A 26,608-nucleotide genomic window follows, 5' to 3' on the forward strand; every position below is an offset into this window, starting at 1 on the left:
GTTGTTGTGGAATTGTTAGATTACTTGTTATATATTGCTGCACTGTCAGAACTAGAATCACAAGCCTTTCGCTACACTCGCAATAACATCTGCTAACCATGTGTATGTGACCAATAAACATTTATTTGATTTGATATAGCTTTGTTATTTTATTGTGTTTTTTCAAATTACTTTAGTTCATTTAGCAAATATTTTGTTAACTCTATTTCTTGAACTGCATTGTTGGTTAAGGGCTTGTAAGTAAACATTTCACGGTAAGGTCCACCACACCTGTTGTATTCGCCGCATGTGACAAATACAATTTGATTTGAGTGGGTCCACGCAACTTACGTGACTTGTTAAGCGCATTCTTACTCTTCAACTTATTTAGGCTTGCCATAACAAAGGGGTTGAATACTTAGTCATTTTAGCTTTTCATTTTTTATGAATTTGTAAAAATGTCTACAAACATAATTCCATGTTGATATTATTAGGTATTGTGTGTAGGCCAGTGACACAAAATCTCAATTGAATCTATTTTAAATTCAGGCTGTAACACAACAAAATGTGGAAAAAGTCAAGGGGTGTGAATACTTTCAGAAGGCACTGTAATTAGAAAAGCTCTTGTTCCATCATAGCCCATATTAAACCTTTTTACAACTGATTAATCACATCATACCATATAAGATCTGGAGTTTTACCTGGTTAGGTTATCAGATCAGGAAAAACGACGGGGCCCAGCAAAATAATTCACCACACCACTCTGGGACCTGTGGTGCCACCTCTGGTAGAATTGCAGGAAAGTATCTTCAGAACTAAAATGTGTCTCTCTGCTGTGAAGTGGGAGGCCACTAACATTTTTGCTGGGAGGTGGGGGGCCCCCAAACTAAATCTCGCTTAGAGCCCCCAAAAGGTTAAAGCTGGCCCCGAATAAAGGTAAATAGCAGGAGGATAAAGAACATACATTGTCTATAGATTTCCCTGCTGGGTTGACAGGCAGACTGGAGGCAGACTTCATTGATCGGTGTCATTTGAGACATTTCTATTATTGTGTCTGAAATGGTACACTATTCCCTATAGTGCATCAATATCGACGAGGGCCCCATAGAAAATAGATTGCCATTTTTGACACAGACAAAATGAATAGTTGAATTCCTCCAACATGTGACCCTTGAAAAGTATTGTGAAACATTTGAACGTTGTTCAAAACCACAAACTCAACATCTGTTCTGGACTGTCTCTCGTTTTATATTTCTGTCATGATTTCTAGTTGCTCAATGTTTTTGTTTATATGCTGACATCTCAAAAAAAAAAAAAATCTTTATAAAGTGCATTTTATATACATTTCACGCTTAATATTGTTGTGTGCTCAGAAACCTGTTAATGCATGATATTTATTGCTGTGTGAAATCCATATGTATACATCTGAAGGTGAATACATTGGTTCATAGCAAGGTGACTAATTTAATAGCATGAGTTTTTCAGATACCATATGCAAATACTTGCCGTCTTACAAAATAAGACTGGATTAAATTACGGCATTACATTAACAGCATGGATCAAGCTCATGGTAGTCTAAGAGCGAGGACATTGTAACACGGTCACAGAACTTGTGGCATAGTAACGCTGATATAAGAATGACAAAATTACATAAAGCCAGACTGTCTTACCAGACTACATCACGCAATCACAACCAGGGCCAATATTCACAAAAGATCTCAGAGTAGGGATACTGATCTAGGATCAGTTTAGCCTTTTAGACCATAATGAATAAGAGAGGGACCTAATCCTCAATCAGCACTCCTAGTCTGAGATGCTTTACAGTATAAATACAGGCTCAGAACTGAAAACAAAAACTTCAAATCTTGACATAATCTTCTTTGTAAGGTGACACAGCTAGCACACAGTAAAGTTCAGAGATGGGACCCACACAGTATGATCAACATATGACAGATATGACTGTCTTCTCTTTTCTGCTTCCACTAAAGTGGTGTTGAGACAAAGTATCTGTCCCAAATGGCACACTATTCCCTATATAGGGCATTACATTCAACTAGAATCCTATGGGCCCTGGTCAAAAGTAGTGCACTCAATAGGGTGCCATTTGGCATGCACAAAAAGACACAAGCACAGAAATGCAACCGTATCTGTCATTGCATAGACAAGCAAAGCCCAGAAAAATAATAGAACAAACAAAAATATAATTTTATCTGGTATCCTGCACCAGAGATATGTGCATCGTCAATTCACCACTATATGGGAAAAAATATCACTTTGCGCTTCCATTCATAGTTTAATTTACATTTCAGAATTGAGCCTGACCACTTGCAAAAATACTGTTTTCTGTACTTTCAAAAGAACAGGACTTTGAGATTGCAGCCTAAACAACTGCAACATTTGGTTTTAGATCATTGAAGCTGTGTGTGTCCATGGTATAAACCTATGAAGCGAGTCCTTCTCTCACTTCCTCTTCCATCATCTCCATCTCTTCCTCCTCCTCTTCCTCTTGTCTGAAGGATGCTCCGGAGGGGTTGGAGTGGCTCGAGTGGCCGATGTCCAGCACCTGCAGATTGGTCAGGTGTTTGAAGGAGCTCTCCTTCACAGAGTGGGCTAACAGATGGTTGAACCTGAGAGGGAGACAGAGCAGAGGGCTGAGGTCAGTAGACAGACTTGCAATATGTGATGGTGACTGAGCAGATGCTTGAGTTTGATGTGTAAACCAGCACAGCAAGAGCTACTAACTGATAGGATGTTGTGCTTAGAGTCTGAACCAGCATACTATAAGACCCAATCCGATATTGATATTGTCCTGTAAGGAACAACACAACATGTGCTGTAAACAAACGCTGAGATTCAGTAACGCAGCCAATTAGAGTGCCTGTATACTATTCTTTCTATGACTCATCAGTTTGCCTTCCATTCAAAGTTCTATTGAGTTAGTAAGCACCCTGATACTCCCTATACTGCGTCAAGGGGAAATAAGGCCATGTTATCCGAATCAAGCCAATTTTCCACTGTCTTCTGAATGGGCTCATCTATGACGTCCTGAGTGTCAGTGAATCCGACCCATCTTAGTTTGTAATTAACTCACTATCTGACCCAGACACTCACGCATGTGCGGGCACACTCACATACGCACACACGTTTATATCACACACTCAATGTAAACAGACGCATACATAGGCCACACAGACTCAAACAGATGTGCACACACAAATCCACCTCCCCTCCTCCACTGAGGCCATGGAGCATTCCAGATTGGCTGTAATTGGCTCGGGCCAGCAGCTCCCAGATGTGGAGGGATTTGGTGGAAAAACAAGCATTTCTAACTGCTGTGATACTGCAGCAGCTGCTGAGGCTGAGCCCACAGCATGAAGAGACCAACAGGCCAGACAGACAGAGTGAGCTGGATGGGGTCAGGATTTGTATAGTTCATTATCTGATAAAGCACCAATTAGACTCCTCAAAACCAAACCGACAAAAACGCAGGGCAGCATCCCAACAGTCTTGGATGGTTTACATTCCAAACTGACCTGAAAAGTCTACATTTAAGTTTTAAAAAATGAACATGATGGAAACTGATACTAACCCTAGCTACATATACTAGTAAATATTCAGACTAGTGGTAGCAAAAGGAAAGGATACAAGTCGATGAGGTGACAAGGATTTTGTTGGTTTTTAGAGTGTTGGGACCCAGCCCGCCCTGCAGACAAAGAAGAGGTCAGAAGGGGACAAGAGTAAGGAAACTAAGAGAAAACAACTTGGCAGAGCCAAGCTGTTTTAGTTGGAAATCCAATCATTGACTTAATTTAATTAATGGGAAAAGCAGTGGATCAACAAGCCAAGAAACCGATCTAGACACAGCGGGGAATATCCCTAAAACTTTACCACCATGGGTTCTGTTCTGTTATATAGTCCTCCTTCCAAGAGAGGAAAACAGCCAAGAATGTCAACACAAAGGAAATCATGACTTTAACTTTGTAAAATACCCGATTCATTGAAATGATTTACATTTCATAACCTAACCAGATAATTATGAGAGTTAATTTACAATCCAAGAACACATGATGGGAAATATACGTAGTGTATCTGTGTAAGGGATTTGAATGAGCACAGTCAGCGCAGAAGAAGAGCAGAAAGACAACTTACTCCATCCTCAGCTCCCTCCGTTACATAACAGTCTCCTCAGCACAGCGCAGCACAAACAGACAGACACACAGACACACACACGCATGCACACACACACACACAGACACACACACACAGACACACACACGCATGCACTCACGTACGCGCGCACACACACAAACAAACACAAACAGCACCGCAGAGCAGAGTAGGTCGGATCCAAACGGAAAATAAACTTAAGGAGGGATAAAGAGGGAACTATCAACCAAATATCTGTCAGATATTGGCACCCTATCCCCTGTATAGTGCACTAAATTCCAGTAGGGCGCTGGTCAAAAGTAGTGCACTATATAGTAAATTGGGTGCCATTGGATGCAGCTTGGGACTCAGTGGACTAAGGGATATGTGGCTCTGTCTTAGATTTGGCATCAATCAATAGGACTTTGTCACACACTCACAACAGAGGATGAATGGAGTGATGGTAGGAGCCCAGTAGAAGGCCAGAAATGTCTCATTCAGAAAAATGCTACAGACATGAATGGAACAGTGGACAGGAGAGTGTTCTGCTGGATCTAGGAGTTCATGGGGAGGGGCAGGAGTTGAATGACGGTTTAATTACGGTTCTATAATAACATAAGTAAGAGTGCGTGTATGTACTGGTTTGAGAGAGTGTATTCATTCATATATGTACTGTAAGTGATTGGTACTCACAATTGAATTTGGTACACACACGAGCTGTGGGTTTGAACCAAGAAATGGGTTCAGTCCAGTGTGTGTGTGTGTGTCTGTTTCTGAGTGTGCGTTCGTTCATTAGTGCCCAGTCTCTCACCGTAGGAAGATGCCCTTGATGTTTGGAGTGCCCTCAAAGGCGGTGGCGGGGACAGTGCTGATGTGGTTGGACTGCAGGTACAGGTACTCCAGAGACTCAGGCAGGTCAGACGGAACATGGGACAGCTGGTTACTGGACAGGTCCAAAGTCTGGAGGAACACATCAATCAAATCAATCACTGCATTTATAAAGCCCTCTTTACACTATCAGAGTGCGAACCAACAGGTCCAACAAATGAAGGACAGGGCCAACAGCCAGCTTATCACACAGAAAACCTGTAGGTGTTACTTGTGTTAACCCCCCACCCAGTCTCACCGTCAGAGCGCTGAGCTCCATCCATGCTCCCTGGTAGATGGAGTTGAGTCTAAGCTGGTTGTGGCTGAGATTGATGTCCCTGAGCTTGGTCATGCCCTGCAGCGCCCCTTCTGGTATGGAGTTCAGCTGGTTGTCCTTCACCCGGAGGACCTGCAGGGAGCGGGGCAGGCCCAAGGGCAGGAAGTGGAGGGCGTTCCCTGACAGGTCCAAGGTCACCAGCAGACGCAGCTTCCTGAAGGCTGGATGATTATCAACATGGTCTCATTTAAATATGAAAAAAATAGATACAAAAAACATTGTAGCTAAATGTAGTTATAACTTTACTGATTCCGTTAGGAAATTATTTCTGTGTCATACAGCAGGCCCAAAAATAGATATTCATATAGGGCTCCTGAATGGTGCAGCGGTCTTAGGCACTGCATCTTAGTGCTAGAGGCGTCACTACAGACCCTGGTTCGATTTCAGGCTGTATCACAAGTGGCCGTGATTGGGAGTCCCATAGGGTGGTGCACAATTGGCCCGGTGTTGTCCGGGTTTGACCGGGGTAGGCCGTCATTGTAAATAAGAATTTGTTCTTAACTGACTTGCCTCGTTAAATAAAACAAATATCGACAGAAGTACTGTACATTTCATCACAAACATGATATGTGTGCAAGAGCCACATCACCAACAAACTATCATGGTCCAAATACACCAAGCCAGTCACGAAGAAGGCACGACTGTCTTGGTGTTCCCCCTCGGGAGACTGAAAAGATTTGGCATGGGTCCTCAGATCCTCAAAAAGTTTGGAAGGCACTATAGAGGGTAGTGCGTATGGCCCAGTACATCACTGGGGCCAAGCTTCCTGCCATCCAGGACCTCTATACCAGGCGGGGTGTAAGAGGAAGGCCATAAACATTGCCAAAGACTCCAGCCACCCTTGTCATAGACTGTTCTCTCTGCTACCGCACGGCAAGTGGTACCGGAGCGCCAAGTCTAGGTCCAAAAGGCTTCTTAACAGCTTCTACCCCCCAACCCATAAGACTCCTGAACAGCTAATCAGATGGCTACCTGGATTATTTGCATTGTCCCCCCTGCTGCTACTCTCTGTTTATTATCTATGCATAGTAACTTTACCTCTACCTACATGTACATACTACCGCAATTACCTCGACTAACCTGTGCCCCCGCACATTGACTCTGTACTAGTACCCTGTATATAGCCTCGCTACTGTTATTTTATTGTCGCTCTTTAATTATTTATTATTTTTTACTTCAGTTTATTTGGGTAACTACTTTAACACTTATTATTCTTAAAAATGCATTGTTGGTTAAGGGCTTGTAAGTAAGCATTTCACTGCATGTGACAAATCAAATTTGATTTGAAGAGCCACATGTCACGGATTCCCACTAATTGTATTTGTATATATGTGCCCTTTGTTTACCATGGTGCGGTCGATCATTGTTACAATGTCTGTTGGTGAGTGTGAGTACCTGTGCTGTGTGTTTTGGCTTTCGTGCCATTGTGGTTTGCGCAGATGATTACGGGTCTCGTCCCGTGGGATAATCATTGGGGACTTGTGTTATTTATGCGAGGTACTCCTCGCTCTTTTGTTTTGGGTTTCTACCCTGTGTTTGTATAGTGTTTGTTTGGTCTTCGTACCTGTGCCTTTACACGGCACGCTGTAATTTGGGTACAAAAAATGTTGGGTAATTTGGGTACAAAAAAAACAAAAAAATATTATGCATTCCTGTGCCTGTCTCCCGAATCATTCATACCAGCGTGACACCACATATAGTTCTACTGTAGATGTACAGTATTCATGTAGATGACAGCAGAGCAAAGTACAACACACCAAAACACAATACAACAAAACATTTCCATATACTCCATATGTGGTCCAGTCTACCTTCTCTGTGTAGCTTGGCGCTGGTGAGGCGGTTGTAACTGAGGTTGAGCTCGGTCAGGGAATAGAGAAAGACCAAGTCGTTGCGTTCAATCACGTTGATAGTGTTGTGAAGCAGCATGAGAGTCTTGGCTCGGCGGGGCAGAGCCCTGGGGACACGCTCCAGCTGGTTGTTGTACATGTGGAGGGTGTGTAGTTTCTTCAGGCCCTGGGCGGAAGATAAAACTCTTTATGTGAACATTTTCATGTAATTCTAATGGCATTTCATAGCACATTTCAGGATTCTCATTGCTCATTTAACAGACAAAAATATAATCAGAATCATAACATCAAAACAATTGTGCCCAACTCTCTGTGGCGGTTCAACCTGACCGAACTAGCAGTCAGATCAGGCTTTATATTTAGAATATTTTTCATGGTCCTTCGAGCCATATACACCTGTGGTAATTCAACTATCCGCAGTATGTCCTATAGCCCTCTATATAAGATTGAAGTATCCTGCAGCACCTACCTGGAATGCAGCATGGTGTATGGAGCGGGAGTGGAGCTGGTTGTTGTGCAGCAGTAGGTACTCAAGGTTACGGCAGGCTGTGAGAGCATCGCCAGGGATACTGTGGATACTGTTCCTCTCCAGGTGTAGCAATATCAGACTCCGGGGCAGACCCTGGGGAACCACACTCAGGTTGTTGTTGGACAGGTCCAGATACTCCAGACTGGTCAACTGGCTGAGAGAGGAGAGGAGAGAGGAGAGAGGAGAGGAGAGGGTGACATTATATTTGATACAGGAGAGGTGAGGTTAGGGCGTCACTTTATCTTTAAGCGGTCATCTTATCTTTCCATGAATAGACAAATCTCACTTTTCTCTCCCATTTTGACATTTTCTCAGAATGTACCAGTTCAACCTAATCTCTCACCACTGGCTTATCTCTCTCTCTCTCTCTCTCTCTCTCTCTCTCTCTCTCTCTCTCTCTCTCTCTCTCTCTCTCTCTCTCTCTCTCTCTCTCTCTCTCTCTCTCTCTCTCTCTCTCTCTCTCTCTCTCTCTCTCTCTCTCTCTCTCTCTCTCTCTCTCTCTCTCTCTCTCTCTCTCTCTCTCTCTCTCTCTCTCTCTCTCTCTCTCTCTCTCTCTCTCTCTCTCTCTCTCACTCACTCACTCACTCACTCACACCACTCTATTCTCTCACATTCTCTCGCTGAACTGAACATGAGATCAATATACATACATCGAAAGTAACAAGTGGACACTCAACTCACCATTCCCTTATGTACCTTCTCAGAGTTTGCCGTGTTGTCAAGTCTATAGGTCTGTGTTTTGAATTGATGCACTCTGTAATAACCATTGACACATAATGGGCAACAGTGATAGTGTTCAACCTTGGATATATCGAATCAACTGCACTCAGGTGGAGTGACTGAATGACTCTGTCGAGCGTGTTTGTGTGTCTGAGTGTCCTACAATAAAAAGAGAGTAGTTGTAGTTCGCAGCTAAAGTATATTTAAAAAAAGAACCCTGCTGAAAGTCTTATCTATTGACTGAAACATTGGTTATAAGATCCAATGAATTGTTTGTGGAGTATTCAAGAACACCCGACACACTCTTCCTACTACAGTACGTGAAGGTGTCATTGTCCATGCCTTATATTTGCCTGTGTTGTAAAGTATACAGTATAGGTCTTTGTTTTGAATCAATACCCTTGGTTTTAACGTAACATGTGGCCTCAGATATGTCGAATCAACTTAGAAGAAGAGGAAGAATAGAAGAAGACAGCTGGACTGAATTGCTCTCTGTTGAGTGTGTTTTATTTGTTAGTGTGTCTTATTATACTACAAATTGATAGTAACAGGTCCTCCAGTACCTGGAGGTCTTATCATCCATGCTGTACTAAATCAAATTAAATTGTATTGGTCACATACACATGGTTAGCAGATGTTATTGCGAGTGTAGCGAAATGCTATTACAGTACTATTAAAATAGTACTACAGTAATACTAGAATACTACTACAGTACTACAACATTACCTGAAGGTCTCGTTGTCCATGCCTTCGTTGCTAAGCAAGTTGTTCTGTAGGTAGAGCTCTCTGAGCTGGGTCAGGCTATCAAAAACCCCTGACGGGATCTTCTCCAGCTTGTTACTCTGTTAACCAAGAAGAAGCACAGACACACAATCAAGCATCACATATCATTATCACAGATAGGGAGTAATGGATTGCATGTAATCAGTTACATGTAATGGATTACAAAAAAAAAAAAAACAGTAACTAACCTGTTATGTTACCAGCAAAAATATATATCAGATTACAGATACTTTTGAAGAAAATGTATTCTTACTTTGAGGATTACATATAAATTCAGAAAGGATGTTTGCGAAAAACAGAGTATACACCTTTCTGTTTTCTCAATGACATTCAAATCAGCTTTGAAAAAAGGCGCAAGTTTAAGTTTGTTCCGCCTGAGAGAGTCACCACAAGTCAGAGACCACTATGATGACACACCAAATGCGTTTGATGAATCACGGGAAAAAGAGCAGGAATGGGGTTTTGGGTAGGCTACAGCCTAAGCCAAGTCTTGCAATGGTGCGACTGCTGTCAGCATCTAAAGATTGTCCAACTTGAATAAAGTTGCCGATATGGACGACAGAAGTGGTGCAATCTATGGGCGATATGGATATCACTTATTATCGATATCTACATAGCGCATTGATGTGAATCATCGAGCTGCTCTCTCATTGAGCTCTTGGCACCTTACGGATTGTGGTTGTTGTGGAGGGCTGTTCACAAATGTATACAGTGCCGTGAAAAAGTATTTGCCCCCTTTTTCTCTATTTTTGCTTATTTTTGATACTGAATGTTATGAGAAACCTGAGTTTACAAATAACAAAAAAATGAAACACCAAAAGCAATTTCCCCCTTACACTCAATACCTGGTTAAAGTCCAGACCTAATCCCACTTGAAAGACTTGAAACGAGCAGTCGCTGAGTTAAAGCAGTTTTGCATGGAAGAGTGGGCCAAAATTCCTCCACAGCGACGTGAGAGGCTGATCAATAACTACAGGAAGTGTCTCGTTGGAGTCATTGCAGCAAAAGGTGGCACAACCAGTTATTGAGTGTAAGGGCGCAATTAATTTTTCACACAATGGGCATTGGGTGTTGCATAACTTTGTTTATGAAATATATGAAATAAGTATGTCATTGTTGTGTTATTTGTTCACTCAGGTTCCCTTTATGTTATATTAGGTTTTGGTTGAAGATCTGATAACAGTCAAAAATTCAAAGATATGTAAAGGTAGAGAAAATTCGAAAAAGGGCTAATTATTTTTCCCAGCACTCTTTGTGTATTTTAACTGAATAATAGTTGAATTGAAGAAGTTTAAGATGCCTATCAATCATTGTTTTTGCGACCAGTGAAAAATGTGCTCTTGCAACAACTGCATAGTTCGGATCCCAGCCTATAGAATAAAGGTTTGAGGGAGTTACCTTCTAAACTACTCTGTGGTATTGTGCTCCATACTGTCAAAAACAAGTTTAATTTAAGAAGGCCACGAGTGGGGCTTTTATTGCTCAATCTAATTCGTCCTAATAAAATAAAAAAATCCATAGGCCTAACGTACACATGCTCAAACTTCTGTACTTTTGATCAACTTAAAGGGGCAATCTGTAGTTGCTACATCCATTTTTGGATTTATAAATGAATAATATATACTGTACCCATTGATTCTTGAAGAATATAACTTATAAATGCCTCATGAGCTTAGTTCAACTGTCACACCCCATAAGAGCCCAAAATATAAGCTTGTTTTTTCCCAATGTACAATGTAAACAAACACTGTATAGACTCAAAACATGGTTAAAAATGGTTTTGATATCACGGATGGTCAGTCCTTGCATCCATAGCTCTGTCTATTAATCTGAGAGTGGTTACATTTCTCAAGGACCATCTCTCAGCTTGTTACCAAACAGAGGTGCGGTGACCGCTTTGCTATTGTTTCAACTGTGGATTCACCCTTTAAACAGCTGCAAATTATCGCGATATCAAATTGTCGCCAACAAAACGTAAACAATAGGCCTATAGCAAATCCAGCATTTGGCATACATGTTTTACTTGCAAATAATACTTTTTTGTAGTGCTCAAAGCACGCCATTCCATGAGAGCAGCATTTATTTTTCAACTCGAAGCAATGAGCCCAATTAGTCCTCCACGACAACATAATCATAAACAACCGAGTAGGCTAAAACATCCTTGGTTTTTGGGTAATGTTCAGGTAAAACCATTTGGCTAATCTATACTTCCATAATTCCAAGTCCTATGCTTGAAGATCAAGGGGTATTAAAAGTGAGTCAATCTAAAAAACTAAATATTTCCTAAGCTTTCTTATACCTCCTAGATATAGGACAGACACTTCAAAATCTTATTCATCACAATTTTGTTTTTGAATGTCTGTTTTGCCATTTATTAATGACCTATGGTATGACCATCTTAAAACAATTCCATACATTAGCTAGTATGACCCCCCCACAGAATAAATGCATGAAGTCAAATGCAACATCCATTGATGGCCAGCTACATAAACTATAACAATGACTTTTCCTACAATGGATGTTGTTCAATTGGTCATATTCCTTTTAGTCTTTTTCTAATGGCTTTTAAAGGCTATGGGAAAAGTAATCTAAAAGTAACTGAAAGTAATCCAAACGTTAATACGGATTACAATTTGACAGGTAACTGTAACTGATTACATTTAGAAAGTAACCTACCCAACCCTGTATATAAATCACGTTTATTTATGCATTTGTTAGATATTAGAGTACTTACATGGGAATATATAGACAGTTTATAAACAGAGATCAACTTGGCCGTATGAATGGGGAGTGAGCTCTCAGGATAGGTTGTTATTGTGTGAGGGCTGTAGCTACTCAACTTGATTTCACAAGCTCACCTTCAGATGGAGGCGGTAGATGGAAGAGGGCAGGCTCCTAGGGACGTAGCGGAGGAAGTTACTGGACATGATGAGAACCTCCAGGCTGTCAGAACCGTTAAACATGTTCTCGGGTAGCCCTGCATCTGTCAGCTTGTTGTCATGGAGATACACTGACCTGGGGTGGTTAGGACATGGGGGAATGCATGAAATTAGTGGTCTGGAGTGGAGCAAAGGGAAAAGATAAGCGATGGGTGATTTGTTTTATTTTATGAATGAAGCAAATTAATTAAATGCAATATAACACCTACAGCAACATAAGACCTTTCTACTGTGAAAATGTAATCCTCCTATGCCCAACCAACTACCTACCTACCTGCCCACCCACCCACCCACCCTCTCACACACACACACACACACACACACACACACACATACACACACACACACACACACACACACACACACACACAGAGACTTTGACCGCTTACTTCAATCCTGGCTTCTGCCCAAATGTGTACGGGTAGATCTTCGCGAGCAAATTAGCGGCGAAATCAGCACTGACCAGTGAGGGAGGCAAGTGTTTGGGTGCTGTGGTGAGCTGGGAGGGAAAAAAACAGAGGGAAAGAGAGAGAGAGATATTATGTTACTCTCTTATTTTGTTTTCTCCTGTTGTACTGACCACAAAACTACCTGTATGTGCTGGCAGTGAGGGGTAATTTACGCCACACAGACAATCATTCTCAATTGACCTTGGAACATTGACGGATGAGTCAAAACAAATGAACACTTCAATACATTTCAGTACTGTTTCCCTCCCAAATGATGCCAAGAGGGAGTTTCTGCGTTGCTTGAAATGGCTATGACAGGAGAAATAGGAGAAACTACCACAGTGGTAGTGAGCTTAACTTGACACTCTTGGTTTCAAAAGGGTTATTTGGCTGCCCGTATAGGATAACCCTTTTTGGTTCCAAGAACAACTATTTTTGGTTCCAGGTAGAACCATTTTGGTTCCAGATATAACCTCCGTGGAAAGGGTTCTACATTTAACCTAAAATGGCTCTACTTGGAACCAAAAGGGTTCTACCTGGAACCAACAAGTGTTCTTCAAAGGGTTCTCATAAGAACCCTTTTAGGTTCTAGATAGCACCTTTTCTTCCTAAGAGTGTACATAGCATCATACTCTATCTGTCCCCTTTTCAACGTGGTTTATGGATTAAAGTAAAATGGGTCTTTGAAGCTTGGTTCACTGTCTGCCACCTCTCCTGCTGGCAACAGCAGCACGGCTGGCAAGGATACAGCATCATAACAAAATAGAATAGAAAATAATATCAATTTCACACAGAATTGTACTCTGATGCACTAAGAATAAGAGATCCAAGGTTTAAGATCCAAGTAGGGAAGGAGAGGGAAAATGTTAATTATAGAACATACAATAAATACATGTCGGGGTCTCAACGACTGGAATGAACTGCAAAAATCTCTGAAGCTGGAGACTCATATCTCCCTCACTAGCTTTAAGCACCAGCTGTCAGAGCAGCTCACAGATCACCGCACCTGTACATAGCCCATCTGTAAACAGCCCATCTATCTACCTACCTCATCCCCAAACTGTATTTATTTATTTATCTTGCTCCTTTGCACCCCAGTATCTCTACTTGCACATTCATCTTCTGCACATCTACCATTCCAGTGTTTAATTGCTATATTGTAATTACTTCGCCACCATGGCCTATTTATTGCCCTAACTCCCTTATCTTACCTCATTTGCACTCACTGTATATAGACTTTTTGTTTTCTTTTGTTCTACTGTATTATTGACTATGTTTTGTTTATTATGTGTAACTCTGTGTTGTTGTATGTGTCGAATTTCTATGCTTTATCTTGGCCAGGTCGCAGTTGCAAAGGAGAACTTGTTCCCAACTAGCCTACCTGGTTAAATAAAGGTGAAATAAAAAATAAAATAAAAAAACGTACTGTTGAGAGTTACAATAGTATAATACACAAGGTGCAATTTCAAAAATGTGGTTGTGCATCAGCAGTTTTTCTTTTGTTATGTCAGTCACTGACAGTCACTAAATTAGCCCATGTTGACTGGTAAGTTTGTCTAGCAGCCAGCTATCTAAAACTGTAGTAATCATGGTTGAATTACAGAACAGGGCCCCCCCATTGATTTTGTTAGTGGACCATTCTATACACCCGGGAAACTGTTGAGCATGAAAAACCCAGCCATGTTGCATTTCTTGACACACTCAAACCAGTGCGGCTGGCACCTACTACCATACCCCGTTCAAAGGCACTTAAATATTTTGTCTTGACCATTCACCCTCTGAATGGCATACATACAGTGTATAAGTTACATTTTCTGATGGTTCTTTGACTTCTTTCAGCCATTTGGTTATTTTGCAGTTTAGTTCAGAAAACAATTACTCTTTGAAGGGAGACACTGAGTCATTACATATCTGTATTGCTGAATTCTTGTGGATGCAGGACTTTGGTTGTCTCAACCTTAAGACCATCATGTTTTTAAAATTAGGATTCCAATAGGAGTAGAACAAATAAAGGTGTGAAGATGGCTTCAGAGAGCTCCATGATGACCTAGCAGTACTTTTAATGAGCACAGCACGCTATACTGTACGCTACTCACTCCTGGGAGACCTGATTATATATTAATGACTACCACAAGTGAAAACATGTACTGAAGAATGTTTACATGGAACCATATTCCCCTTGTTCAAGTTATGTCGCAATGACGGAGGAATAGTGATGTGTTGTTTTGTTGAATGTGTAAAGTCTATGTTTACGGCTGTGTTTAGAATTAATCACCTTGTTATTGGCCAAGTACAAGTAACTCAGTTGTTCCAGCACTGTAAATCCTTCATCTTCAAGGCCTGAATACACACACAAACACACACAGACACACAAGAAAAATAGAACATGGAAAATGTTATTCAGACTAAAAACATATACAACACAGAAAATAAAGATCAGATTGATTTGTTTTAGTGAATAGACCTGGACAGCATATAAGAGAAAATAAATTATCATTATTTTAATTAGGTATACATTATTAATGGAGTGGATCTAGAAGAACTAGAGCCCACACACTGGTTGAATCAATTTTGTTTCCACGTCATTTCAATGAAATTGCATTGAACCTACATGGAATAGATTTAGAATTGAGGTCTGTGCCCAGTGGGCAGTCTCTTAGCCAGATTAATAAATCAAATCCAATTGCATTTGTCACATGCGCCGAATACAACAGGTGTAGACCTTAGCGTGAAATGCTTACTTACAAGCCCCTTAACCCCATTTTTCTCCCCAATTTCGTGATATCCAATCGGTAGTTGCAGTCTTTTCCCATTGCTGCAACTCTCTTACGGACACGGTAGAGGCGAATGTCGAGAGCCATGCGTCTTCCGAAACACAACCGTGCTATGCCGCATAGCTTCTTGACACACAGCTTGCTTAACCCGGTAGCCAGCCACACCAATATGTCAGGATGCTTTCGATGGTGCAGCTGTAGAACTTTTTGATGACCTGAGGACCAATGCTAAATCTTTTCAGTCTCCTGAGGGGGAATAGGTGTTGTCGTGCCCTCTTTACGACTGTCTTGGTGTGTTTGGACCATGATAGATTGTCGGTGATGTGAACACCAAGGAACTTGAAGCTCTCGTCCTGCTCCACTACAGCTCCATCAATGTGAATGGGGGCGTACTCGGCCCTCCTTTTCCTGTAGTCCACGATCAGCTCCATTGTCTTGATCACGTTGAGGGAGAGGTTGTTCTCACTGCCAAGTCGCTGACCTTCTCCCTATAGGCTGTCTCATCGTTGTCGTTGATCAAGCCTACAGCCGTTGTGTCGTCGGCAAACTTAATGGTGGTGTTAGAGTCATGCTTGGCCACACAGTGGGGCGGTATGCGATTGGAGTGGATCTAGGGTTTCTGGGAGGATGGTGTTGATGTGAGCCATGACCAGCCTTTCAAATCACTTCATGGCTACAGATGTGAGTGCTACGGGTCAGCAATAATTTAGGCTGGTTACCTTGGCGTTCTTGGACACAGGTACTATGGTGGTCTGCTTGAAATATGTATTTATTACAAACTCCGTCAGGGACAGGTTGAAAATGTCATTGAAGACACTTGCCAGCGCTTGCTCTGAGTACACGTCCTGGTAATCAGTCTGGCCCCGTGGCCTTGTGAATGTTGAGCTGTTTAAAGGTCTTACTCACATCGGGCTGTGGAGAACGTGATCACACTGTCTTCCTGAACAGCTGGTGCTCTCATGCATGCTTCAGTGTTTTTGCTTGCCTTAAAGCGTGCATAGAAGTAATTTAGCTTGTCTGGTAGGCTCATGTCACTGGGCAGCTCGCGGCTGGGCTTCCCTTTGTAGTCCGTAATATTTTGCAAGCCCTGCCACATCCGAAGAGTGTCAGAGCTGGTGAAGTAGGCCCAAAGCAGGCCTAATGTATCCATTTTCATATCAATATCAAATTATTCCTGGTTAATAATTAAGTACCTTACTTGCAAAAATAAAGGAAATTCACATGAGCACCACAATGCCTACTCCACCCATGCTCCGCCAAGGCTTTCCAGCACAAAGCTTTGACCTACTACAGTAGCTACATTGGTCTATTGTACTTCAAACAATGTGTTGGCAGGTTGCTTATGATTCAAACTTCAAACAGTCTAATTTATACTCTTAGAGGAGGTGTTCCCACAATAATGTGATTTATTAATACTTTAACCACATACGAGTTTAAGTATTGGATTCTTCACACACCACACTAATCCCATTCCACTACCCTTTCAAGCTTTTTCTTTGGTGTAACGAGAAATCAACTGGCAATAATCTGGTGGCCTTTGATGGTTGCAATTGGCCAAGTACTTTTTACATGTGGTTGTTTATCTACATTAGTTGAATTCACTAACTTATTTGTTTATTTGGATCCCCATTAGCTTTTGCAGCAACTACTCTTCCTGGGGTCCACAAAAAAACACACAAAACACTGATACAATAATAGACAAGGAATGTCACACACATTTTAAATACAACAATATACAAATAATGCAACAAAATAAATAATACAAATAATACAACAACAAAAATGATGTGTGTGTCAGAGAGTGTCTGTGTGTGCGTGTGTTTGTTTTTTAATCTGTTTTAATGTAATTTTATTGGAGATGGAAGGGAATTCATGTTATTTTTGATACAGTAATCATTTTCATAAAAACTAGGAGAACCAGTTAATCTCTCGTCAATCCAATGTTATACCTAGGAGTTTACTTTCCTCAACTTGCTCAATGGTCACACCCTTTATGTATAACTCCTGTTGAGGTGTAGGTCTTAGAGAATGTCATCAACCAAATCCAATGCTTTAGGCTTTAGATGTATTTAAGACCCGTTTATTATTAACCAACCATTCTGGAACTGACTGTAACTCCTCATTTAGAATTTCATTGAGCTCACTGGCTTCGGGTGTGGACATGTAGAGTGTGGAATCATCCACATACATAGTCATTCTAGCTTCGTGTAAGACCAGTGGCAAATCATTTGTAAAAATAGAGAAGAGTAACGGCCCAAGGCAACTGCCTTGGGGGACACTGCACTGTACATATCTGATGTTAGAGAAGCTTCCATTGAAGAACACTCTCTGGGTTCTATTGAATGAATAACTCTCCAACCATGTGAAGGCAGGTGATGTAAAGCCATAGCAAGTGAGTATTTTCCAAAAACAATTTATTATCAATAACATCAAAGGCTGCACTGAAATCTAACAATACAGCTCCAACTATCATCTTATTATCCTTGTATTTTAACCAATCATCAGTAATCTGAGTCAGTGCAGTACAAGTTGAGTGCCCTTCTCCATATGCATGTTGAAAGTCAGTAGTTAACTTGTTTTCTGAAAAAGAGCATTGTATTTGGTCAAACACAATTATCTCCATCAGTTTACTAAGAATAGGCAGCAAACTGATTAGTCGGCTGTTAGAACCAGCAAAGGGTGCTTTACTGTTTTAGGCTCATCATTATTGACGGATAACAATTGTTTTTCCTTCTCGCCCACACTAACTTTACCTAATTGAAAACAGCAATCCTTCTGTTTCATTATTTCATTATTATTGTTCAATGTTGGAGTTTCCCTTCTGAGTCGTTCCACTTTACTAGTAAAATAATAATTGAAATGATTGGCAATATCGAAAAGTTTTGTTATAAATTACCCATCAACTTCAATGAACGATGGAGATTAATTGGGTTTTCTTCCCATGATATTATTTAAGCTACAGTACTCCAAAGTCTTTTTCCATAGTGTTTTATGTCATTCATCTTTGTTTGAAAATATAATTTCTTCTTCTTTTTGTTAAGTTTAGTCATAACATTTCTCAATTTACAGTGTGCCAACCAATCAGCTGGGCAGCAGGTGGTGGTGTGCTGGTCACAGGTACTCATATATAGACTTACATGAAAGCAAGCTTGGCTTTTATACTTACAAGACCATCCTGCTTGATTGAGCGAGCTGTTTTGTCTTGTAGTAATGTGGTGCCAGCCTGTATTTCCTCAACTCTTTACACTCATGGGAATTAGCCTATGGATAGGGCTAAATATAAATGTTTCTTACAGAAGAAATATGAAATGCATAGCCATGGTATCAATTGAAAGGGAACAGTTTCGAGATTATAGGAAAAGTATTAGACCAAATGTGAAGACACAACAATTCACCTGACAAGACTGAATCCAAACATTACACTGTTGATTTTCTGTGAATTTTAAATTAACTGTACTTTTTGCTGCATTTGTTGATAACCAAATCTGAAAATACTCTGGATACATAATAATATTATTGGAAAATGTGTGGTAGGTGCAACACATAAGGGTTTGAGTTAGAGGACTAACTGGTGTCTCCAAGTGGCCACACTTATCGTGTGGACAGTTCCCAAGTAATTTCAATGCACTTTTATGACTCAAAGAAGAGTCTTCAATTACAAGGAGCTTTTTTGAGCTCTCCTAGCTGTGCCGTTGAGGAACTAGAGCAAACTCACTTGTAGTTGTTTTGTTTGAAATACAACCCTGAATCACTGACCTCACACAATTACTGTTGTTGTTTACACAATCCAAAAATGTTATAAATTATAAATCGCAATCTGAGTCAGGTGTGTATAATTTGAAAGCCTGTTCTATTGCAACATGAGTTGTAAAGTATAAGTTATAAAATACGATATTACACTGTTAGGCATTCACAATGCAATTCAGGGAAACAGATAATTTTGGTGTGCATAAAAAGGAGTCATGAGTGCATTCAGGTGCGTGTGCGGCGGCAAATTCTCTTTACAATTGACAAACAGACTCATTCTGATCAGAACAACTAAGGGTATGACGCCATGTTATCTTGTAACTGTACATCAAACATAGTGATCATAAACATTGACATTGTATATGATATGAGTTTTATGGTAGCTAATTTCCCCCCAACATTGGACACCCCCTAACTTCGGACACTCTCTAGCGGTTATCAACATTTAAATGGACTGGAAAATAACGGTAAGTTTTGCGACTGAAGACACCCTTCTAGCTAGCCGACCACCAATTTTCATTGCAATTTATGTTACTTAAGTAATATATATATACATGTACTATATATATACACATTTTGTGGGACACGCTGTATATTGCAAAATTTGACTGCGCAACAGACCATACTTCATTTAATATCCAACTTTTTACCTCTGAAATATAGCTAACAGAATTCAGGCAAGTATTTTTTTTTTTCATTTGGAAGGCTAGCGAACTAGCCAACTATCTAGTAAGCACTTCAGATACAAGGTTGGTGTCTCTTTTTTTGAACAAAATTAAACTGATATATCTTGTATTTGAACAAAATAGTATGGTGGCCAATAACTGGAGACCGTATGCCGATAATACGGGACATATTTTTTTTGCTAAACCGCTTATCAAAAAGCTGATAGTAGTAGTATTTCCACTGAAATTTCAAACATGCTAATTGCTAACCCGTTAGCTAACATTTTTACTACACCAATAATTACATTGATGGCTTGATCACAAGATAATACTGTTGAAGGTAATATATTTCTTAAACACGGTTGAATATGCCGATAATATGGGGTGCTACGCTATGGAAATGTGAAGTGCACATTAGGCTTGCTTGGATGACGTCAAAGCAGTATTTATTATAATCCTCAACCTCTCATCTTTCAAAATAAATAGAGTCCTCTTAACTTACAGCATTTCCCTCCCTTAGACAACAAAACATTTTCTAAATAATTGTACCATCTAAATAGCTATGAAATATATTTTCAATAACAAAAATATAGTTTTTTACAGCTGGTTTAAGCTGGTGGACCAAAAAATACTTTAAATACTTTCCTTAAGAAGTTTTTTTTATGGGTATCTGTACTTTACTATTTATAGTTTTGACAACTTTTACTTCCACTCCACTACATTCCTAAAGAACATATGTACTTTTTACCCCGATACATTTTCCCTAACACCCAAAAGTACTTGTTACATTTTGAATGCTCAGGGAGGGCAGCAATAAGGTTCAAATTTACACCCCTATCAATGTAACGAGTTGTCATCCCTACTGCCTCTGATCTGGAAGACGTACTAAACACAGATACTGTGTTTGCAAATTATGTCTGAGTGTTGGATTGTGCCCGTCTGTCCGTAAATTTTAAAAACAAGACGATCGTGCCTTCTGGTTTGCTTAATATAAGGAATTTGATGTAGAATTGACGTATACTTTTTACTTTTACTCAAGTATGACAATTTAGTACTTTTTCTGCCACTGTACTTAAGTACATTTATAACCAGATACTTTTAGACTTTTACTCAAGTAGTATTTTACTGAGTTACTTTCACTTGAGTAATTTTCTATTAAGGTATCTAGAACTTTTACTCAAGTATGACAATTAAGTACTTTTTACACCACTGCCAGCTTCAAACAGCGGATTTGGTCTACCAGCTTATTTCTTGTTATTAAAAATATATTTCACAGCGATTACGATGTGACAATGATTCCCTACACTATTCGGTACTTGTTTTCTCACATAAACTGAAATTGAGCGAAAAGTGTAGAATTTTTGTTACCAGCAATTTCCACTAGATAACACATCCACAAATCAGAACAGCTTTCCCAGTTTGACAACAGATGCCACTCCGGCGGGAGAAATCAATAAGCGAATATCACAGCCAATCACAACAATGGAGGATAAGTAATACTGTTAAACACTATCATTCCACTATTAGCACCAAATATATTATGTATTTGTTTTTTTTGTTGTTACAATGCAAAAAAATAAAAAATCCTAAGTGTAGCACCTTTAACTGCATATACAGAACTATCAACAACAACACGCATGCCAGTCTTTCCTGGTTGATGAGAGATTAACCACTTCTCTTCTAGTTTTCATGAGAAATATTACTGTGACAGAATTTCTATGTTTGCATAATCGGCAGGTAGCCTAGTGGTTAGAGTGTTGGACTAGTAACCGAAAGGATGCAAGATTGAATCCCCGAGCTGACAAGGTAAAAATCTGTCGTTCTGCTCCTGAACAAGGCAGTTAACCCACTGTTCCCAGGCCGTCATTGAAAATAAGAATTTGTTCTTAACTGACTTGCCTAGTTAAATAAAATCAAATAAAAGACACCCATACATACGCCACAAGTCCAAAACAAATGCATGGCAACACACAGAGCCATTCCCTTCCATCTCCAATTACTCAAGCAAACAGCAAAATGACCTTTAAAAAACAACTCATTTATTTAATTAGGCAAGTCAGTTAAGAACAAATTCCTATTTACAATGATGGTCTACTGGGGAAGAGTGGGTTAACTGCCTTGTTCAGGGGCGGAACGACAGATTTGACCTTGTCAGCTAGGGGATTCGATCCAGCAACCTTTCAGTTACTGACCCAACGCTCGAACCACTAGGCTACCTGTCTCCCCCCCAAAAAACAAATGGAAAGGCGTGGACTGTGAGGAGACACACAAACACACAGGCACACTCCAATGCACACAATTATTTTGTTGTATTGTTTTTATTATTTTTTGTTGTGTTGTTTATATATCGTTTTATTTAAAATTTGTGTGACTGTCCTCATCTATCAGTGTATCAATGTTTTGTGTGTTTTGTGGACCTCAGGAAGAGTAGCTGCTGCTTCTGCAAAAGGGTTTAGAATAAATGAACAAACCAGTAAAATAGCTGGAGGCTCCGATTTGACATGGACCTAGACAGTGAATCCCAGAGAGAACAAGACACTAACAGAGCTCCCACAGTTTGTCGTCAACAAATTGAACAACTTCCAACCATACTAAATGTCTGTCTGTCTGTATCTCCCCTAGCTACTTTCAGATCTCTGTCCCCTTAAGTCCTTTGTTATTTTCGTTTGATTCTCTCTCTCTAAGTCCCCCTGTCTGGTTGACCTTGCATGGTCAGTCTGTCTGTCACTTTCTCCCTTGGCTATTTTCAGATTAAATGTCTGTCTCTCTCAGTTTCTGTCTGGTTTACCTAGCTCTCTCTAAGTCTCTGTCTGGTTTTTACCTTGCGTGGTCAGACAGTTGTTTTGCAGGTTTAGTGTTTCCAGCTGCTGCAGACGTGTCAGGTCCTCAATGGTTACTACCTCTATCTGGTTGTTCTGAGACGAAGAAGAGGCAAAAGTATTATTGGCAGAACAGCAACGCTTCATTCATTCATTATTGATTGACTTAGATAAATGTACTCCTACCCTGGACATGTCCAGCCCTCACTTATGTGCTTTAAACCTTAAATCAGTCCTATGAAGAAAGATCTATCGCGTTTTAGGTGTGTGTGACCCACCTGTAACAAGATCTATCAGGTATTGGGAGTGTCTGTCAATTGTGACTGATGTATCTAATGGATGTCTGAGACCCAACTGTAGGGAGGGAATGTGGGTGTTGTGTTGTGTGTGTGTGTGTGTGACCCACCTGCAGTGAGAGAATGCGTGTGCTCTCAGGCAGCTCACTAGGAAATTCCATGAGGTCAACCCCAGCACAGTCCACCGCTCCCTCTGTACAGGTACATTCCCCTGGACATACAACCGGCTCGGACTTCACTACAGCCGGGACTGTAAAGGTCTCTATCTCTGGCTCTGTCTCCTCCATGGGTTCTTCCTCCTTCTCCTCTTCATTCTGGGGCTCCAGAGGGGGCTGGCAGTGTACCAGAGCCCAGGCCAGGAGCAGCACACTCAGGCCCTGAAAGAGAGACCTCCTGGGGCTGGCCATGTCTGCTGGTCGTGCCTGGTGGTCAAGCTACCTCAGATACCTCAGCTGCCCAGAAGCACCAATGATCAGATGGGTCTATATAACAGTGTGATAAATCAATGAATGGGTATATATATATTTTTGAACGATAATCAGTGACCAAGGACAAATATTTCCTATTTTCTTTTACAGCTTTACAGAGGATTTCAAGCAATGGTTCTAAAGAGGCCAGTATTATGAGACAGAAAAATAGATTACCAAACATAAAAGTGTATGTGTGTATATAGAATAGGTAGCTCATAGGACATGAGATTTTTAAAATAGAGTGTGTAAAAAAAGAAGCTGGTTACATTGTCAGAACAGCAGTCTAACGAGGACAGAACGTGTATTGTCTGGGACAAGATTAAACCGTCTGCTTTTGTATTGAAAATGTTTAGTGGTAGACATTATGTTCCTATTTTGCCGTATTTAAAAAAAATCCATTCTCTCATTTATTGTGACGATCATATGGGTTGACCTACAGCACCCAGCATGTTCTCTATACTGTAACTTCTTTCTATTTTCCATATAGTCAAGTGGAAAATGTACAAAGTACAGCGGGGCAAAAAAGTATTTAGTCAGCCACCAATTGTGCAAGTTGTCCCACTTAAAAATATGAGAGAGGCCTGTAATTGTCATCATAGGTACACTTCAACTATGACAGACAAAACGAGGGAAAAAAATCCAGAAAATCACATTGTAGGATTTTTTATGAAATTATTTGCAAATTATGGTGGAAAATAAGTATTTGGTCACCTACAAACAAGCAAGATTTCTGGCTCTCACAGACCTGTAACTTCTTCTTTAAGAGGCTCCTCTGTCCTCCACTCGTTACCTGTATTAATGGCACCTGTTTGAACTTATTATCAGTATAAAAGACACCTGTCCACAACCTCAAACAGTCACACTCCAAACTCCACTATGGCCAAGACCAAAGAGCTGTCAAAGGACACCAGAAACAAAATTGTAGACCTGCACCAGGCTGGGAAGACTGAATCTGCAATAGGTAAGCAGCTTGGTTTGAAGAAATCAACTGTGGGAGCAATTATTAGGAAATGGAAGACTTACAAGACCACTGATAATCTCCCTCGATCTGGGGCTCCACGCAAGATCTCACCCCGTGGGGTCAAAATGATCACAAGAACGGTGAGCAAAAATCCCAGAACCACACGGGGGGACCTAGTGAATGACCTGCAGAGAGCTGGGACCAAAGTAACAAAGCCTACCATCAGCAAGGGCATTGAAGATGAAACGTGGCTGGGTCTTTCAGCATGACAATGATCCCAAACACACCGCCCGGGCAACGAAGGAGTGGCTTCGTAAGAAGCATTTCAAGGTCCTGGAGTGGCCTAGCCAGTCTCCAGATCTCAACCCCATAGAAAATCTTTGGAGGGAGTTGAAAGTCTGTGTTGCCCAGCAACAGCCCCAAAACATCACTGCTCCAGAGGAGCTCTGCATGGAGGAATGGGCCAAAATACCAGCAACAGTGTGTGAACACCTTGTGAAGACTTACACGTTTGACCTCTGTCATTGCCAACAAAGGGTATATAACAAAGTATTGAGATAAACTTTTGTTATTGACCAAATACTTATTTTCCACCATAATTTGCAAATAAATTCATTAAAAATCCTACAATGTGATTTTCTGGATTTATTTTTCTCATTTTGTCTGTCATAGTTGAAGTGTACCTGTGATGAAAATTACAGGCCTCTCATCTTTTTAAGTGGGAGAACTTGCACAATTGGTGGCTGACTAAATACTTTTTTTGCCCCACTGTATGTTGTTGTTTTTTTTTAAACAATAAAGGCATTGTAATGGTGATATTATTCTCCCAGCAGGCAGAAAGTGTCCCAGTAGAGAAGTGTTTGGATCCTATGGCCTGTCAGTAAAAAGTTCCAAACAGGCACTCTCTCTCTCTCTCTGTGTGTGTGTGTGTGTGTGTGTGTGTGTGTGTGTGTGTGTGTGTGTGTGTGTGTGTGTGTGTGTGTGTCGCTACCACACCACCAGCCAAGAGCCTGTGTGTGCCAGACCCTGGAGCCTCACAGTGTGTGTGTCTGAACACCAGCCGAGTGTCTATGTTCACGTCAGATAAAATAAATACAATTAAAAACCATGCAAACCTACACATGTGATCCTGAGTATATCCCCACACACGTACCAGACACCACGACTGTAACAAAATGGAGCATATTCAACCCCACATGCATAAAACTACTCATAAACAGACATCATGTTCTCACACCTACCTAAAGGACTCGTTAAAGCTAAAAAAAAAAAAAAATAAATAAAAAACACAACAACATTGAATCAATGACTCACAAGCTGTCAAAAATATATATTTTTATAAAAGTGGTAGGTGAGTCTGTAAAAGGTCATACACATCTGAACAGCTGTACAGCTTACTATTATTCACTTATTTGCATACTGCCACTCAGTCCATATACAGACAGTCCTTTTCTAATGTAACGGTATATGATTGGTGACACGTTACCAATTCATACACAGCCAGTCCATAATACATAGCACATAATGAGCATATATAATATAGATGCCTACATAATTACAGCATATCTATACAATTCATGCATTCTTTACCTTCTCTGACGGAGGGAGGTTAGCAGTGACAAAGGTAGTCAGTCTGGTGTCCAGTCGAACCAGAGACAATCACATAGCAGGATAGAGAGGAGCCACAGTCACTCCAGATCACAGATCCCTACCAGATGTAATAGGAGAGTGGGAGTGACAGAGGGAAAGTTCAGTGAAAGAAGGGGAGAAGAAAAGATAGAAGAGAAAAAACTGAGCTGAAGGACAGCCAAAAGCACAAAATTCTTTGCTTTTAAACTTTTCTTTTTTTCATGGTCTGAGACAGGTCTTTTCCAATCCCCACATAATAATGAGGCCATTTCATGTTGCAATTAGTTTGTTCTGAAGAAAGAAAGAAAGAAAGAAAATGGGACGTTTTTATTTATTTCCGTTATGATTCAACAAGAATAACTTTCATATTGCTCATGAATCAACATGGATTAGTATCACAGTGAGACTGTATCTTGGACCGAAAGTATCTTGGATGTCGTATCTTGGCTGATGCTGAATCATACATTCCCTGTTTTTCTTTGAGCCAAGTACAAAGAGAGAGCTATCATGAACCAGTGAGCCAGGGATGGCAGTACCATTGTGTTATTAGCAATTTGTTCCCTCAAAGGCCTAAATTGCAACTGACCACCAATGGGGAACCAATATTATATGAGCTTATAAACTTATCAGCATTAGCATTAAAGTATT

The 26,608-nt window shown here is 40.5% G+C and overlaps 1 protein-coding gene across 4 annotated transcripts; it reads right to left on the reverse strand.

Moving 5' to 3' along the window:
- Positions 1–1,355: 1,355 nt before the first annotated feature.
- On the reverse strand, positions 1,356–26,232 carry LOC110520995 (podocan). Of its 4 annotated transcripts, none has more exons than XM_036969217.2 (13): positions 25,922–26,232; positions 25,451–25,496; positions 23,011–23,382; positions 22,607–22,700; positions 14,875–14,939; positions 12,540–12,649; positions 12,070–12,226; positions 9,155–9,270; positions 7,649–7,862; positions 7,141–7,345; positions 5,252–5,490; positions 4,937–5,085; positions 1,356–2,606 (listed from the first exon to the last, which is right to left on the reverse strand). In XM_036969217.2, the coding sequence occupies exons 3-13, from the start codon at positions 23,305–23,307 to the stop codon at positions 2,420–2,422; spliced, it is 1,833 nt and encodes a 610-aa protein (XP_036825112.2). In that variant the 5' UTR covers positions 23,308–23,382; positions 25,451–25,496; positions 25,922–26,232; the 3' UTR covers positions 1,356–2,419. The 4 variants fall into 4 exon arrangements, with proteins under 4 accessions (XP_036825112.2, XP_036825113.2, XP_036825114.2 ...); XM_036969218.2 differs by having other exon boundaries at positions 23,011–23,352; positions 25,922–26,072; XM_036969219.2 differs by lacking the exon at positions 25,451–25,496 and having other exon boundaries at positions 25,922–26,061.
- Between the last annotated feature and the right edge of the window lie 376 nt (positions 26,233–26,608).

This window comes from Oncorhynchus mykiss, chromosome 4 (assembly GCF_057628025.1).
Source record: "Oncorhynchus mykiss isolate SJ-2025 chromosome 4, ASM5762802v1, whole genome shotgun sequence".
NCBI lineage: Eukaryota > Metazoa > Chordata > Actinopteri > Salmoniformes > Salmonidae > Oncorhynchus > Oncorhynchus mykiss.